This window comes from Grampus griseus (assembly GCF_964374135.1).
Source record: "Grampus griseus genome assembly, chromosome: 14".
Lineage (NCBI taxonomy): Eukaryota > Metazoa > Chordata > Mammalia > Artiodactyla > Delphinidae > Grampus > Grampus griseus.
The window spans coordinates 5,264,436-5,283,036 of NC_139008.1; the positions used below are offsets into that span (position 1 = coordinate 5,264,436).

An 18,601-nucleotide genomic window follows, 5' to 3' on the forward strand; every position below is an offset into this window, starting at 1 on the left:
TGTCACACTCTTTTCCAGAGTTGGCTGTACTATTTTACATTCTTATCGGCAATGTACGAGATTTCAGTAATTTTTAAAATCTAATAACTTCATTAGAAAATGGTTGCTTTCTAATAAAGAAAACTATTTTTCAAATACCTCATCTACAATCCTTAAAATAATCTTACAACAACGAGTCTGGATGGTAAGAATATAAGTTCTAATAAAAAGATAAAACTATTTTTAAAACATCATTTAAAATTCTTAAAATAATCTCATGTGGCTGAGTCTAGATGGTAATACGTATAAGGAAATCAACAGAGCAAGCTCCGTCCTCTAGCAGATAAGCAGTTACAAAGAGAAGCTAAGATCTGTGTTTTTTCTTAAGATTATTCTTTGTTCAGCGTATTCAAATAATGGGAAAGTATAATTTGATTTCTTGATATAATTCTTGAAATGTTTACATATAACTCCCATCTTAAAATTTCAAAAACAATGAAATAATGAGAACTTCCAAAGTTAATACCAAGCATAAACCACTATCCAAATGATTCAACAGGAAAAAAGTTCAACTAAGACGTGAGACTACAATCAGCTTCAGAGAAAATATAAGAATTTTTAAGCTTGTAAGTTCAACATACACTTCAATTCTTTATTTTAGGTTTAGCTACAGAAATGTTTCCCCTGGAAATTCTGGCCTCTCTGAACAGTGGAAAATCCATTTCGACACTGGCTGTTGGCCATTAATCTAGTTATTTTAGCTGAAGTACATGTTATTTTTAAACCCAGGAACAAAAAAGCAGTGCGCTGTCATATTCCACAATCCATAAAATTTTTACAGTGCATGTCCTTGTGAATTGGATGGGTCCTACATTTTGGAGGGAGGGCAGCAGCTGGGTCAAAGGTCATGCTGTGTCAAGGCCTGGCAAGACCTGAATTGTTTATAGAGCCTCAAATGTAGAGAGAATCACCAGCAGTAATGAACAAATCCATTTTAAGTTTGGCGCTAGGAATAAAAGGTTTAAGATTCCAAGTACAGAAACAAAATAAATTATAAAAGGCATTATCGGGCCAAGAAGCACTATTTTGTTACCATCTATAACAAAAGCTTAGTATGTATCCCAACAGTTACTGCTTGGCAAGGAGGATAACGTGGCAAACCACTTTGAACCAGAATGAGTTTCATCTTCATTCAGGGAAGAATATGGACCATCTAGGCTAAAATAAGATGACTGGCAACATCACTGTTGTACCTGTGCTGTGTCTCATAATGAAGAGGGTTGGTCCTATCACAAGAGCTCCGCAGCACTGGAGAATCAGTGCTCAGCTATTTCCAAAACTGCTGAGGAACAGGCCACTCGGACCCTACAGGCACTTTCCACCAGATTTCTAGTTGGTCCATTTATCTCATACATTTCCTCTGCCTCCTGTACCGTTACAGATCATAATTTTAAAACGAATTATACAATTTTACGATGGTTTTTAACTTTCTCACCATTTAGATTTTTCTTTCATTATTGAAAAATTATTACCTTTACCAGTATGAAACTATAGACTATGAAGCATAAATACAATTATGACTAGCTAGCTAGTTAAACTGAGCTGATTTTAAATTCCTAAGAATTAGTTTCTATTTCCATTTCTTTTTCCAGTTCTCTACAAGACCAAGGACAACTTATTTGATATTTCAGAGCTTAATTTTCTCAGTTGAAAAGTGTGGGTTATATTTACACTGGAATAAACTTTAAAAGTGATTTAAGAATCTCTAATACAGAGTTTTTTTATAACTTGATTCAGGTACTGTATGTCTCTGAAAATTTCGATATTTTATTCTAAATAATCTCATACAAATTAATCTAGCAATGTCACAAATGCTTAAACTAATCAAGGCACATTTTAATTTCATGTGACAAGAATACCTGTTCATAAGGGCTAACTGAGAATACTTCTAGATAGAAGTCATTTGTAAAAAATCTCACTTCCTCTTACATGTGTTGTCGGAAGCTGCTGTTCCTAGACTAACATCATCAGTATGTAATTATGTCCCCTGCCTTTAGGGAAAGTACTGACGAGTAAATTTGGTAAAAAGGCAGATGCCTGTGGGCTAACTGATGGTCAGAAGAGCCATGTTTTTCATACCCATCTTGAATGGGGAGCAGAAGCCAAGTAAAGGAAAGTTAGACAACTAAGATGTTTTTTGTTTGAAATATTGAGCTAGAGCAAAAATACTCATATTCGAAGATATAAATACACAAAAATGCTTCCTGTCAGTCAAACGTGAACAATGTTTTGGCCCCCTAGTCTGTATGATCTATCTAGGCTACCAGCTAGCAACCTGTATTATGTATCAATTTGTATCATTTATAATTTGTAACATGCCACCCTAGTAGCAATGAACCTGAGGGGTGGGGGACTATTGCATAAAAAATACTTTGGCCTTGAGTCCTCAGGCAAATCGCATCCCTCCATGCTGAGCCTCAGTCTCCTCCTCTATATGGGAAAACCTCTAATTTCCACCTCATGAGGGGTATGAGAATTCACTGAAATAATAACTAATATTTATGGAGCACCTATTGTGTGTTCTTCAAGGCACCTGACAGTGCACTGAATCAACTGTAGTAATTAACGTTGCAAGACAGAAGATAGAAAATATTAGTCAACTCTCCAGATGGATGAGCATTCCTATTTACACAGAAGTCTCCAGGCACTACCGCTTCCTTTCTGTAACATGAAAACAAACGATCCGGGCTCTCCTGCCTCAAAGCGTCACGTCAGGATGAGAGAGACCGTGAACGCAAAAACCTCCAGAAGTCTGCAGTACAAAGGAAACTGGAGGTGTAATTATTATCTGCTTTATTCAGTTCAAAACTCTTTACTCTTTTTTTCCTTTTGAGATACATTTTGACACTCTGCAGCCTACATTTCAGGCTCTGTGCCTAGCACTTCACACGGGTTTGCTCATTAGATCCTAACAAGGCGATGGTTATCCTCCCCATTTTACAGATGAGACGTGAAGCTCTGAGATGTTAAATGTAAAAACCTCGTCGAAGGGCTTCCCTGGTGGCGCAGTGGTTGGGAGTCCGCCTGCCGATGCAGGGGACACGGGTTCGTGCCCCGGTCCGGGAGGATCCCACATGCCGCGGAGCGGCTGGGCCCATAAGCCATGGCCGCTGAGCCTGCGCGTCTGGAGCCTGTGCTCCGCAACGGGAGAGGCCACAACAGTGAGAGGCCCGCGAACCGCAAAAAAACAAAACAAAACAAAAACCTCAGCGAAGATCCCACAGGCAGTGAGAGGCAGAGTCAGGCCTGGGCACTAACCTTTGCGCGCACCACTCAGGCCTCCAGACAAGTTCCTTGAGAATTGTGCAATAAAGTGGGATGAAAACGCTTTTATGACAGAGAGCACTATTTTAGGGTGAGAAATTATGGGAGTCTCTACAATATTTTTTCTTTTTGGATGCCTGCTTGTAATCTTACTCCTGATTTTAGATGAATATAATTAATCTTCCAATAGCATCACAATATGGACCAATTCTACATGGGCAAGTATTTCTGATCTTCTCCTTTTCTTTCCCTTAAAAAAAGGAGGGAGTGGGGGAGAAAAAGAAGATTCTCCAACTACCTGCAGTTCTCCCAAGAATTCATAATGGTTAACACTGTCATATTAATTTCCTTTGCTGAAAAGAAATCAAAACGTTACAGAACGACACTGCGAAACCACAAGGTGTTTCGGCCACCCTATCCAAGTCTCATATCCCTTTTTCTTCTCCCCAGAGAACCACTAGTTAAGACTGTAAACTTTCTAACTCATATTTATACACACATATAGTCAGGATTGATAAATAATTTTGCTTTGTACATTTAATAAAATAAACAGTATCATGTAATACATTTTACATCCTTTTTTAAATTCAGTGTTATGCTTCTGAGACCTGTCTACCTTGATATGTATTAACTGGGTTTATTCCGATTTAACTTCTGTATGGTATCCCTTTGTGGGCTAATTTTATGTGTCTGCTACAGTACCTAGTCAATTGAATACTAATTTCGGTGCGGCCGGGTAGGAATTGTCGATGTGGCTAACTACCAGTAGACTTTAAGAGATTACCCTCAGAAATCTGAGTGGGCTTCCTTCAGTCGGCTGAAAGGCTCTAAGAATGAAACTAGGGTTCCCTGAGGAAAAAGACCTTCCACTCGTAGACTCCAGGCTGCCGGGCTGCCCCACAATTTCACACCTTCCAGGCCGCACAGCAGCGTGAGCTGGTTTCTGGACTTCCTCTACCGAGAGACATTTAGGCGGCTTCCAGGTTTTTGCTAACACCAACTGTGTGGCAAGAAGCTGTCGATGTCTCCTTGTGCACGTGGGTGAGAATTCTCTTTGAAATACAACTGCTGGGGCATGGGGTACGTGAAGATTTTTCGGGTTTGTTACTTTCTCCGAAGCGGCTGCTGCAATCTGTGCTCCTACAACCGCTGTGCTATTTTACCACAATCACCAACACTTGGTGTCATACTTTTTTTTGCCCAATGGGTGAAAAACAGTACTTTTTTTTTTTAAGTACAGTAAACCGTTTCCCTTGTCAGCATTAAAAAAAGGACACAGGACTGGAACTATCTAAGCAGGGGAAGAGAAACAATGAAAGGTGGTTTTTATCCTCAGCTCTCAAGTCTATCATGGAATAAAGTCATTAGTGACTTTTGTCCTTTTCACCACAGGGTAAGAAGAGGCACCAAAAGCATGGATCATGCCTGCAATCAAGCCAGTCTGGGCTGTGGCCTCCCCTCCCTACCCCCATCTCTGCGCTCCAGGCCAATGGCCTCTGGGCTGTGCTCGGAACAGGCCAAACCAATTCCACCGCAGGGATCCTGCACCTGCTCTCCTTCTGCCTGGAGGCCCTTCTCCTGGATACCCGCCCACCTGGGTCTCAGAGACAGCTTCCTCCACCCTCCTCCTCCCACCCTCTCTCCAGCTGTTTCTTGCTTCTCTTTCATCAAAAGGTTTGTCACTACCTTACAGGATATTACCTGTTTACTCTGTCTCCTTAGTAGAAACTAAGGAAATTAAGTAAATTAAGGCCAAGGACCACTGCACCTCCAGCACCAAGAACAGTACCTGGACTATCTAATGCCCAAGGTATACTCGCAGCAGCAGTTTTTGAATTCTTTTAAAATGATATGAGATGTATGTGCTCGTGGACGAATCAGCTGCATCACGTGCCTTCAGCTCATCTGAACACACAGACACAATAACCCGGGGGGCTGATTAGCCACAGCAAGGATTGGTGGAGTGAGGTAATGCACTGCTCGCAGATTCATTAGCTCAACGTAACAGCTCCAACAGAGGCTCATAGAAGCTGCAAGATTCTGCCCTCTACCTACTAAGGCATAACAGGCTTACAAAATCTCCAAGTGCCACATCTTTCCTTGTGAACTTTGCTCCCCAACCCTATGTTTTTCCAAGTTGACATTTAAATTACTTTTTAAGTATTAGGCAATAACACAGCCCTTAAAAAAATACGTTGCTGGAAACAACCCAAATGTCCATTAACTGGTGAATAGATGAAAAAACTATAATTTTATAGTTTATAAGTTACACCTCAATAAAGCTATTAAAAAAAAAAACAGCAACAACAACAATCCAGCAACAACAAAAACCCTGCTCTTCTCGACATCCCAGGCTGCTAAGGGTTCAGGTCTAAATCCGCAATGCTGAGAAATGCCACAAAGCTGTGGTTTCTAACTAGCCTGCTCACAGAAGACCCAGATGTGCTGAGATGCAGGTCATCCACTGTCCTCTGTGAACACTGGTCCAGGACCAGAGAGAACAATGCTCCTGGTCAGTAGAGCATGTATGCCCATGTAGCTGTTAGCAGCAACTTCCGCTGCTCAATCAGTTAGATCCATTAGTAGAAAAAGATAACCCAGCTATTTTGAGACCAATCTCCTGCTTGGCAGTTATCTTTCCAGCTATGATTGGGGAAGGAGTTTGGCAAAAATGTTTCTCCATTTTCTTTTTCTCTGGCAAAAAATCATTACCGTGTCCCTCTAGAAGGACAGTTTCATAGGAAATCTTCAGCCCACAGAGGGAACCCCACTCCATGAAACTTTCACTATGACTTAAACACTGTTTTGCCTTCCTTCTTCCTTTCCTTTCTTTATTCATAACCAGGCTTTGGTTTGTAGATAATTATTTCTGCAAAAGTGGTCCTTCATTCAGAGGGCAAAGGGCATGCCAGAAATGAAGCCACGAGGCGCCAAGGGTTCCATGGCTCCCCCCCCCCCAGCAACATGACCTCTGCACCAGAAGCCACTGGGCTAGTGGTCAGTAAAGAACAGGGCCACCTCTTTGGGCTTTGCCTCTCCTAGAATATTCTGAGAGAGTTCTGAGAGCATCTGGTAGATCCCAAGCTCCTTTAAGAACCAACCAAGTGATGAGAACCAGTGTGATCAGAACCAGAAAGGTACGTCTTCCTGCTTCTTAAGATCCGTTACTAGAAGCAATTACATCTCCGGGACCTTTTATTTCATTGGTTAAAGAAACAGATTTCTGTGACAAAACTCCACCTTCCCTACTCATTTAGGCAGCAAGAACTGCTCTGAAGCCAAAGCACAATTAAGCAAAACAAAAAGGTCCCAACATACTGGTGTGAGAAAGAAGTGTGTTCTATAACTGTTCAAACGTTTTGGAAGAAATTATCAAACATGTCAAGAAAATGAGGTCCCAGAGCTATCCCACCCAGTAAACTAGTGTACTAGTTTTCAATTGTTATTTTTAAAGAAAATTGTGGAGGGAGAACCATGTTATAGGTAATCAGTGTTCATGACCATCTGATAACATAACTTGGGGGGAAAAAATGGCCTGAACCCTATTCAACACTTTCAGTGAAAGAAAGTTTCATTTTACTTTAAACACTAGACAAAAGTTTCACATGTGTCTATGAGGGGAATCATTTGAAACCACGTTTCCTTGTAGTTTTTTTTTTTTTAATTTATTTTTGGCTGCATTTGGTCTTCGTTGCTGCGCGCGGGCTTTCTCTAGTTGTGGCGAGTGGGGGTTACTCTTCGCTGTGGTACGCGGGCTTCTCATTGCGGTGGCTTCTCTTGTTGAGGAGCACGAGCTCTAGGTGCATGGGCTTCAGTAGTTGTGCCACACGGGCTCAGTAGTTGTGGCACACGGGCTCAGTAGTTGTGGCACACGGGCTCAGTAGTTGTGGCATGAGGGCTCTAGAGTGCAGGCTCAGTAGTTGTGGCACACAGGCTTAGCTGCTCTGCAGCATGTGGGATCTTCCCAGACCGGGGCTCAAACCCATGTTCCCTGCATTGGCTGGTGGATTCTTAACCACTGCGCCAGCAGGGAAGCCTTTCCTTGTAATTTTATGTATAGATGATTACACTGGGTCCAAGGTCCAGCAGGTGCTATAACTCCATATAGCTGCACGTATTTCCTGGCAGCACTAAAAACCCTTTCCAGGCTGAGAGTAGGCAATCCTAGCTTACTAACTGCCAATGCTATCAGACATGGTAGCAATGTCTGGCCCACACTGGCCTCCATCAGCAAGAGGATTTGGGGACCCTACCCCAGATTTCAAGCAACTTTTGGACCTTGAACTTCAGAGGAAGTAGTACCTGTGAGATTAAAGTAAAAAATCACTTCTTGGGCTTCCCTGGTGGCGCAGCGGTTGAGAGTCCGCCTGCCGATGCAGGGGACACGGGATCGTGCCCCGGTCCGGGAAGATGCCACATGCCGCGGAGCGGCTGGGCCCATGAGCTATGGCTGCTGAGCCTGCACGTCCAGAGCCTGTGCTCCGCAACAGGAGAGGCCACAACAGTGAGAGGCCCGCATATGGTACAAAAAAAAAAAAATCACTTCTTGAAACTCCAGCTATGATAATATTAGCATTCATTTTTGCTCGGTTCCTACAGGTCCATGTTCTTATTTGAAAGAATGGAAATAATCCTTCCTATAAGCCACAGTGCTAGGACAACTCCTACATAACTTTCGATCAGAATCTGGAAATTTGCTTCTTTCCTGGTATTTTCCTGCGTGTGTGTGTGTGTGTGTGTGAGTGAGAGAGTGAGAGTGAGAGAGGGAGAGAGAGGGAGAGAGAGGAGAGAGGGAGAGAGGGAGAGAGGGAGAGAGGGAGAGAGGGAGAGAGGGAGAGAGGGAGAGAGGGAGAGAGGGAGAGAGGGAGAGAGGGAGAGAGGGAGAGAGGGAGAGAGGGAGGGAGGGAGGGAGGGAGGGAGGGAGGGAGGGAGGGAGGGAGGGAGGGAGGGAGGGAGGGAGGGAGGGAGGGAGGGAGATCATGGCAAGTACTAGAGAACACGTACTTATCTATCACTCCACTAACTTGTAAAGTCCTCACGTTTGGGCCTTTGAAACAACTACACACTTGTTCACTCTTTATTACACACATACAGTGAGCCTAACCTTATGTTGGATGTACAGAACCCAAAGATGAATGAGGTAAGAGTTCCAGCCCTTGAAAATGCATGGTCGGGACTTCCCTGGCAGTCCAGTGGTTACGACTTTGCCTTCCAGTGCAGGGGATGCAGGTTTGATCCCTGGTCGGGGAGCTAAGATCACACATGCCTCACAGCCAAAAAGCCAAAACATAAAACAGAAGCAATATTGTAACAAATTCAATAAAGACTTTAAAAATGGTACACATAAAAAAAAAATCTTTAAAAAAAAAAAAAGAAAAGAAAATGCATGGTCTAAGGGACACAGGCATGAAAAATAGCCAGGCAATCTAGATTGACATGGTGAAAATAAGAAATGCAAAACACCTTTAATATAACTTGAAAATCATTTAGAAATATATAACTTTACCACAGATAGATGGCATGTATTAAGGAAACAGTAACTGATTAGTTACTGGGTTTAAAATAGCTGTTGACAGACATACACTTTGAAGGCTACAGGGCGCGCTAGACCATTTGGTTAAGTGTTCTTGCCTGCCTGGTTATTATTAATTTTAAAAGGTGTGTCATGGAATAAAAAGCAAGCAATGAATTTACAGGAAAGAATGTCTCATGTGCTCAGTTGCATTTGTTTAGAAAGTCCCCAAGTACTTAACGAGCAACAGGAACTTTACCAGATCAAAGTATAGGTGACTCTTGAACAATATGAGGCGTAGGGGTGCCCACGCTCCCCACAGTTGAAAATCTGAGTATAGATGGCCCTCCGTATCCACAGATTCAATCAATGCGATGGTGCAATACTGCAGTATTTACTATTGAGAAAAATCCAAGTATAAGCAAACCTGTACAAATTCAAACCCGTGTTGTTCAAGCGTCAGCAGTAAACTGCTGATTTCATATCGCAAGCGACATTCCTTTTTTTAGTTCACTAGTTCTTTCCAAACACCACTCTTACATAATATCTGGAATAATTCTAATGAACTGCCCTCAATAAGATCCTGTGAGACAGGTCGTTCTGCTTTGCATTAAAATCCCAGCCCTTGGGACTTCCCTGGTGGTGCAGCGGACAAGACTCCATGCTCCCAACGCAGGGGGCCCAGGTTTGATCCCTGGTCAGGGAACCAGATCCCACATGCATGCTGCAACTAAGAGTTAGCATGCCACAACTAAGGAGCTGACAAGCCTCAACTAAGGAGCCCGCCTACCGCAGCTAAGACTCGGCGCAAACAATTAAAAAAAAAAAAATCCCAGCCCTTGCAATCTGAGAAATATTGTTCAAAAACCCAAAATAATGTAAAAATAGTTCAAGTTTGTTAAATACAGTTCTGATACCAGTAAGGGGAATCAAAACTTCTAAAACTTTTGTTTTGTTTTCATCTACTTCTCTCATATAGCCAACTTTCCAAGGACTTCTTACAAACTGCCTAAGAAACTCTTCTTGACCTTAACCTGCTCATACATCACTCTTTTCCTCCTTTCTTCCAATACTGGGACAAAGCAAACAAAGTCTGAAGAACGGAACTGGTAAAGGCAGGACGCCTCTGGTACTGCTGGAGGTGGGGGGAAGGAGCAAGGACGCAGAAGTGATGATCCCGGGCAGGCCAAGGCGGAGGGGAAAGGCTGGCATTGTTGTCCTGTCATAAACTATAAACTTTAGAAAAGCACAGGCTGTTTCTTCTCTAGGGTGGTTTCCAGTGGTGACCACAGTGCTTGGTACAGCCTGGGGCACAAGAAGAGAGCTGCAGAAGGAATAAATGTAGCTGGGAAGCTTAGTTAGTGCATCCCTAACAGATGCTCAGAACACGGTAGCTGTGATTGTTAGTGCCATCTCAGTTTCACTGGCCATGGAGCAGGTGAGGATTTAGTTACAAACTGTGAGATAAGCATACATCCGTACTTATTCAACAAATATTTGAGTTCTTACTGTGCCATCAGCACAATGAGAGATTTCAAAAAATCCTCAAGGAGTGTACAGCTCGTCGATTGAGAGACAAATTTGTGCCAATAATATTAATACTATTCTTTTACCTGCCTATGTGTCAGTCACTCTACTAGATGCTGAGGATAAGCAGTAAACAAAACACATGAAAATCAATGCACGTAGGGTGGTATGGTCCAGCAAACACAAGCTACTACTGCTCGCAGCCAACACACTGTTCTAAGAGCTTTCGTTCATTATTATGTTTAATCTTCACAACAACCATATGAGGTGGGTACTATCCTCACCCTTGTTCACAGATGTGAAAATTGAAGGCAAGGTCAAATGGAGGAATATGGCATTATCAAGTACATACCAGAATGTGGGGTAACACAAAGGATGGACTGTTTTGCTGAAGAAGTCATCTGTCTCAGGGGCACAACAGTTGGACTGTCATGTAAGAACAGCGTTTTGCATGTTTAAAGTGTTTACACACTTAGAAATATATTGTACCATCAGACATAGTTACGGCCGGCACCTCAAGCTGCTCCCAGTGTAAGATGAAGCCCGCAAAAAATACACCATTTGGTCAATTGAAACCATTAAAAAAGTTTTTTTTTAAATTGCAGCACTTAAATATAAGGAATTATCATTGCGATTTTCCTGATTCTCTTCTGTCACTTGAGTTTTTGCATCCAGAAATGGATTGGTCTGTTAGCTTAGGTCTCAGGCATCCGAATCCAAGAGGTGACCAGGGTTGTCTCTGGTCCTCCTCTCCCCTCCCTTCCCCCAGCCCCACCCCCCACCCCGGACTGGAGCTTCTCTTCTCCTAACTCAGGAGGGGGCTGCTCCATCCGGAAGGTCAAAGGGAAGCACTTAGGGTGGCTAGTAGCTGGACTTGTCATCTGAGATCTGTCCTGACCCACACCCAGGTCTTTTTCATGTTTATTATAGGCAATATGTTCTTATCATCTGAACTTTTATCCCTTCTTACTTTGGCAGGTTGTTAATACCAATTTTGTACCTTTTCTGGTCCATCTTACTGCTTTCGTACAGTTCAAGGATACAGCTGCACCTCGAAGTGGATCAGCTGCTTGCAACATCAGGAGTAAGACTTTGAAAAGATAGTTGTAAGAACTAGAATTTGGTTCTCAGTTTTGTTGAATTTTTCTTCTGTTGCACTCACAGTCTCAGGTTAGTAAAAGTTAAAAATGTACCCGCATAAGTAAAAATTAAGAGAAAATGGTAAGATTTTAAATTAGGTTTACCCTCAGAAGGTTAATTTGCGAAACAGAGGTAGAAAGTGGCACACTTTACCTTAGTTTTTAAAACTTTTTATCCGTTAAAATGGAACAGATATATCAATTTCTAGGGGTTTTTTTTTAGCTTAAGTATTATAAAAGTAACCCGCTCACATAAAATGTAAACACCCCAGAAGGTAGACTGTAAGTAAGAAGTAAAAGCCCCTTGCCCCCTGCCCTAGAGCTAACCACAGCTAGCCGTTAATATTTTTATTGGAGGAATTGCTACTGTTTAGGGACTTTTAACCCCCAAATTACCATATAAATAAAACCAGTTTAAGCAACAAACCCAGAAGTATCTTCACCCACTGGCTGTTCTCTCTCAGAACACAGCTCTAGAAGGCCCTGAGCAATCCCTTACATCTCTGAGGGGTGCTTATTTATTTTGCTTCCTAGATTGGGAACACATTCTGGTAATATTTTTCATTTATTTTGGAACGAGAGAGAAACCAGTAACATTTCATCTCATTTCCACAACTCTTACCTTTAACCATAAAGATCTGAGTTACAACCAGAACACAGTCCTTAAAATAATGATAAACCAGAAAGACCGACTCAAGGTCTGGAACACATAAAGAGAAGTATAAAATCAAGGCTGAAGAAAGTAAGAACAGAAACATACAGGCCTCAGGGGCCACAGAGCTGTAATTACTCTGGACACATCTACAAGTACAAAGTTTATAGGGGAAATTATACCCGGTAGTGCTAGACATGAAATCTAGGGTGTTCTCCCAGCCAATGTCCACAAGCTACTCTATGTTATAGGTATACATGTTCTACTACTTTTTTTTTAAACCCTCTAAAGGTTATAAAAAAAAAAAAGAAAAAAAGGAAGCAGTTTTAAAAGACCTACTTAATTGGTTGAGGTTCAGGAAAGGTACATTCTCACAGGATCAGATTACAGCATAAATTGGGGCAAGTCTTCTGAAGGGCATTTTGCAATGTATCACAAATATGCTCTACAATGTTGACTACCCTTTGACCCACAACTCCTGCTGGGGATTTAGCTTAAGGAAAAGATCCCAGATTTGTGCAAAGCTTTACCTGCAATGATGTTCAGTGCAGTACTTTAATAGCAAAGCATTGGCAACCATCTTACATCCAAGAAAAGGGGAGTGGATCAATAAATTCTGATGAAGAATGGAGAGTCATCAAAGTGATGAAGCACACGATACTGACTGACATGGAAAGATGTACTGACAGATACTGGAAAGAGCGGCAGTAAGAGTTAACTGTGGGATTCTGGGTGGCTTTTACTTTTGGTGTAAATATTCATAGAAATTTTGGAAATTCTCTGGTATCAGAAAAAAATATAGTTTTAAAGAGCCTCTGAGGTTAAAACCAACACACACATGTAAATTAATAAAACATGAATGACTGTGGGAAATGCTGAGAAGTATAATCTGGGGGACTTGTTCACAAACATGTACAATCTAAGTGGGGAGAAGACCCAAATTAAAAATAACAGGGACTTCCCTGGTGGTCCAGTGGCTGGGACTCCGCGCTCCCAGTGCAGGGGGTCCAGGTTCGATCCCTGGTCGGGGAACTAGATCCCGCATGCATGGGGGATCTACTAACTACAGTGGAGTTAGATCTACTAACTACAACTACTACAGTGATATGGATGAATCCAACAGACACACTGGGTGAAAGAAGGCAGACAAAGTAAGCCAAACTAATTAGCGCTGCTAGAAGTCAGGAGAGCAGTTATCTTGGAGGGGACACAGTGACTGGCAGGGGCCATGAGAGGGACTCTGGGGGCCGGTCGTGGTCTACTTCTTGATCTGGGTGCTGGTTACACACGTGGGTTCAGTTTGTGACAATTTAGTGAGCTCTATACACCTAAGCAAACCTTTCAGTGTGCATATTAAAGTTCAATAAAAAGTTTTAGAAATAAGAATGGATGGGCTTCCCTGGTGGCGCAGTGATTGAGAATCTGCCTGCCGATGCAGGGGATGCGGGTTCGAGCCCTGGTCTGGGAAGATCCCACATGCCACGGAGCAACTAGGCCCGTGAGCCACAACTACTGAGCCTGTGCGTCTGGAGCCTGTGCTCCACAACAAGAGAGGCCGTGATAGTGAAAGGCCCGTGCACTGCGATGAAGAGTGGACCCCGCTTGCTGCAACTAGAGAAAGCCCTCGCACAGAAATGAAGATCCAACACAGCTAAAAATAAATAAATAAATATTTAAAAAAAAAAAAAAAGAATGGATAAGCAACAAGGTCCTGCTGTATAGCACAGGGAACTATTAAACCAGAATGGAAAAGGATTTTTAAAAGAATGTACATATATGTATAACTGAATCACTGTGCTGCTGTACAGCAGAAGTTAACACAGCATTGTAAATCAACTATACTTCAATAAAAATAAAAGTTTTAGAAATAAAAATATATACATTTGCAAATGTTAACAGATAAGTTAAATGAATATTTGTGCTGCTTTTATAATGATTTTTACTTTTGAAGTGCAGAATAAATACCTGTGTGGAATGTTGAGGGGAAAAATATCCAACTGGTTGCAATTGCACAGACATTAGGTTTCCCCTGCAGGTCTGCCTGCAGCTCATTACGATAAAAGTGCAAGGCAAGAATTAATGCCTAATCCTGGAATAATGTCACAAGTGTAAACTCAAAAGCAACCTGAAACTCGGTGTCACAAGTCCAAGTGGCCCCAGCCTTCATTAAAAAGGACGTTGCTCTGTCTGCTTAGCAATGTTACTGTAGTTCTAAAACCTCTTTCCAATCAAGAAAAATGTTATGACAAGAAAGGACATTCAGTGTTTGGCTTTGTGTTTTCATTTTACCATACAAAAAGCTACAATACTGGGCTGTGCAGTTTAATATTCGATACCTGGCAACGCTTTCTGCCGCTACCTGGCACCTGATTCTTACAATCCCCTTTTTTAGTCATCATGGAGCCAAGAGCAAGTTGTCCGGTCTTCTGCAAGTCCCATTTTATCTTCAGCATACCTGAAGAAAGTAGTGTTATGGCGGGAACACATGAAGATATCAAGTAGCCTACACAACAACAACAATAAACATAAACAGCAACTGAAAGCTTCAAAAGCTAGACCTATATGCCACAGTCCACACTGGAAGCCAACCAGGAAGGGACTTTCACTTACATGTCCCCACTTAAACCCAAGTCGAGAAAATAAACCACCCTTACACAAACAAAACCTAGCACATAGGCCTAGACTGCTCGCTTTACCCTGTGAAAGAACAAAAGTACCTCATTTTCTTATTTAAAGAAAGGTTTGTTCAAAACATGTCAATGATGATGAGTTAACGATGACAAACTTCTGCGTGACATCTTAGATGACTGAAGTATGAAAATGTATTTGGTTTGTGCATTTGTTGGCCACTACAAGCTAAATTTCTATACAAAAAAGGAGAGGGATGGAGGCTGGCAGGGGAACTGGCATGTGGGCACTGGTCTCTCACAGACTTTGGGCCTCACCTTCTCAATGGTATACAAGATCCATGTCCACCTAGACGGCTGATGTACACTTCGAATGAAACACAGTGTCAAGGGAGGGAGAGGGGAGACTGGCACAGGACAGGTGCTAACGAAATTAATTAAATGTCCATTTATTCAACAAATATGTACACCTACTAGGTACCAGGAATTGTTCTAATTGCTCAGAACACAACCAAACAAAGCTTCTTTCCTTTGGGAGCTCACATTCTAGTTGGAGTAGGAATAAACATATATGATAAGTAAATATATATTACATGCTAAGGTCATAAGCACTGTGGGGAGTGGGGGAAGGTAAAGTAGGCTTAGGTGGGACTGGGAGATGGATGGCATCATCTGGGATTTTAAAGCTGTTTGAGTGGGACTCTGAGAAGGTGGCATTTAAACAAAGACCTCTGTGTCCCCTTCCCCATCACTGCTGCTTCAGCAAGATTAATGTAGGGGTGACATCCCTGGATGACATCACATCCAGCCCTCCTCAACTTCCTAAGACCAACAGTTCTAACTTCTAGGAAGGTTGTGGTTACTTTTTGCGTGTGTGTGGTTACTTTTAATTAAGGGTTTTTTTTGAACTTTACTTCTTCCTTGTACCACTAAAGCACGTACTCATTAGAAAACCATACAAAATCACAAGCAAGCTGCTGTGGGAAAATTATGGGCATAGTATAGGCTGAAGAGTGGGGAGGGAGAGGGATCTTTGGCTTAATTCTAATTAGCAACAGTGACACTACCTGACATTTTGGGACTTACTACCATGCCATTTGTTTGTGACGCCATAAAGTACACATCTTCCCGGGATTTAGCATGGCTCTCCAGTAATCATTTGTCTAAGTATACATTTCAGAAAACTCAGCAAATGTTTAAATAAATATTTAAAGGTATTTGATACTGCATACAGAGGATCACACCACTTTATAATTCCTCCTTTTCTCTAAAGTATTCCTTTTTTTCAAAGTTAGAAAAATTTGAGTATTAAAAAAAAAATCTAAAACCCATGTAAGTCATAAAATCTCATTTGCAGGTGGCTTTTGTAAACACACCTGGTTAGGTTGTGTTTCTATTAGTAAAACATTCTGGTTTGCCAGGTAACATAAAGGAGACCTCTTTTCTAGGTTCATCAACACTGCAGGGAGATTTTTACCATATTAAACTTAAATTGTTTTCAGCTTTCGTCTTTGTGGGGTGGGGGAGGGGAAGAACCCAAAGAGGAGGTGGTGAAAGGATGGTGGGCTTTCAATCAGACCTGTGAACATAAAATTTCACTGTGCATTTCCATCATAGTCAAAGCGTGAGCTAGCAGCATCCACTTCATAGATTACATATAAACTTGTTATCTGGAGCTGTAAATTATTATCCCACCATCCCAACCTAAAGATGACCCCAAACATTAACGAGGAAATGGTGATTAAAGTCAGTCAATAAACATCTGTGAGCTTTTTGTATCTTTTAAGACACCTGGGAGTAGAAAGCAATAAGGTACTGGTCTCTAATCTTCAGTGTATTATAGCCTTTCAAAATATGAAAATGATTTACAATGCTTTATGTCTATAAATACACATAACCAAAACTATAAAATCCACACTTTTTCCCTCCTGCCTCAGTTCTTTGAGTAATGCGACATTGGCATTTGTGGCACTGTAATTCACTTGAGTACAGTCCCTCCACTGAGTCACCACTAAAAGTGAAAGTCAGGAAGAATTGGGAGAAAAAGCAGAGAAGAGTGACTTCAGGATTGCATGCCAGAGTTGGTATCTCAGGTTGGAAAGATATATGTGTCTGTGTTTTGGAGGCAGGAGGAGCACAACTCCACTCAAATTTGCAATGATCTGCATTCCTCACAAAAGTATAGTTTTACCGTCCTTAACTGGACAGTCATCAGAGTAGCCACTACTCCCAAGTCCAAGAGTAAAAATGTTATATTTACACACTTTATCAACATGCCCCACTTCCTACCCCACCATCTTCAGGATCATTTAAATATTAAACAATCTCAACCCAAAGGTAAAACTTTAACATTCAAATTTCTGGGATTTCTAAAAACTGCCCTCTATTAAGGAAACATGAACAAGGAACGGATTTTGGTCACATTTACTTACTGAGCCCCCAAATACCATGACAACTGTACCTACTGTATCTACCTATGCAGTATAATCTACATATGACAGTATTTGTGTATCCAGATGAAGGGAACCAATCTTTTAAACTTCGAAGGATTATGAAACTATTTTCATGCTTTTATTCTTAGCCAACAAAAGTCAATAAACTCTGATTTCAGGAATTCACTCAGACCTTGCAAAACTAGAAACTAAATTTTAGGGTTAAAAAAAAAAACTATAAAAAATGACCCAACTGTGGGTCTTAAAAATGGCTACAAATGAATTTAGAGAACTTGAGTTCCATGAGCCTAAGCCGAATTAAAACAAAAGTTGTTTTGTATTCTATTAATATCAGATGATTAAACACATATCTTATTTCAACTGGAATTCATTTATAAGTACTTAAACTTACTAAACTGGCCACTAATCCTAAAACTGTTCGTTTCTGGAAACATTCGCTCGTAATAAGTGAAAGTTAAGAGAATGACCATCGACGCATTCCTTGAGGTTAGGTCTATTTTATTCAAACCTCGGGCGTTCTTTGACTCCCATAACCTCACAAAATAATCGACGTCTAAAAAGCCAAGCTGAAGTTAAAGCTGTGTGAGGCAGGGTCTCAGAGGGAGCGCCCCCCGGAGGCCCCCGCGCCGAGCTCAGCTCACCTGGCGCTTGTTAATTACCTGGGAGTTTCCCCCCTACATTCTCAGAGGAAACTCGAGCTTGGCTCTTTGCTCTCCGAGAGCTTAATCGCCGCAGCCACGCCGGCGCGGTCACCGACCCCAAGGAGAAGCTGGGGAGGAGGACGCGCCCCAGGGGCGACACAAGACGCCCCCGCCCCCAACTCTCCCCACAGACGTTTGCTTGTGAAATGTGTAATCTGTTGGGCGTCTCCAGCGCTGGGAGGGGAGAGGAGGGGGAGGGGAGAAGGGGAGAGGATGGGGGAGGGAAGGACATTCCCGCGTAAAGTCCCCTCCTCACCCCGAAGGTGAAAAATCCCGACCGTCTCCCCCGGCGAGGACTGCCGGCCGCCGGCGGGGCCTCCCCGCTTCCCCGGCCTCGAACCCCCGTGCCTCCACTGTCCCCGGGACTCCCGCCCTCGAACCCCGAACCCCGGCACTCCCAGGGTCCTGGGCCGCCCCGGGCCAGCTTACCCGGTAGGTGCTCTCCGTGAGCCGGTTCACCTCCTCCGGCCCCCGCGACATGGCTGCAGCCGCCGGGCTGGCGAGCGCGGGAGAACGCGGCCGGGCCTCGTGGCCGCCCGACCCTGGGCGGCGGGAGCGCCGGGGCGCGGCTGAGGGGCCCTCGAGGGTCAGCCGCCTCCACAGCCGTCGGCCGGGGAGTGCAGGCGCGCGCCTCCGCGTCCGAAACGTCAAAACTTGCAGCGCTACCGCCACCGCCGCAGCCGCCCT

At 42.7% G+C, this 18,601-nt stretch overlaps 1 protein-coding gene across 1 annotated transcript in view; it reads right to left on the reverse strand.

Annotated features, from left to right (window-relative positions):
• Positions 1 to 18,394, reverse strand: part of BAIAP2L1 (BAR/IMD domain containing adaptor protein 2 like 1) — a gene marked incomplete at its 5' end in the record, with an annotated part of 86,655 nt that extends 68,261 nt beyond the window's left edge. Inside the window, one exon of the mRNA XM_082671486.1 lies at positions 18,344 to 18,394. Within this exon, the coding sequence (XP_082527612.1) occupies positions 18,344 to 18,394 (51 nt within the window). The remainder of the gene's footprint in view (positions 1 to 18,343) is intronic.
• Between the last annotated feature and the right edge of the window lie 207 nt (positions 18,395 to 18,601).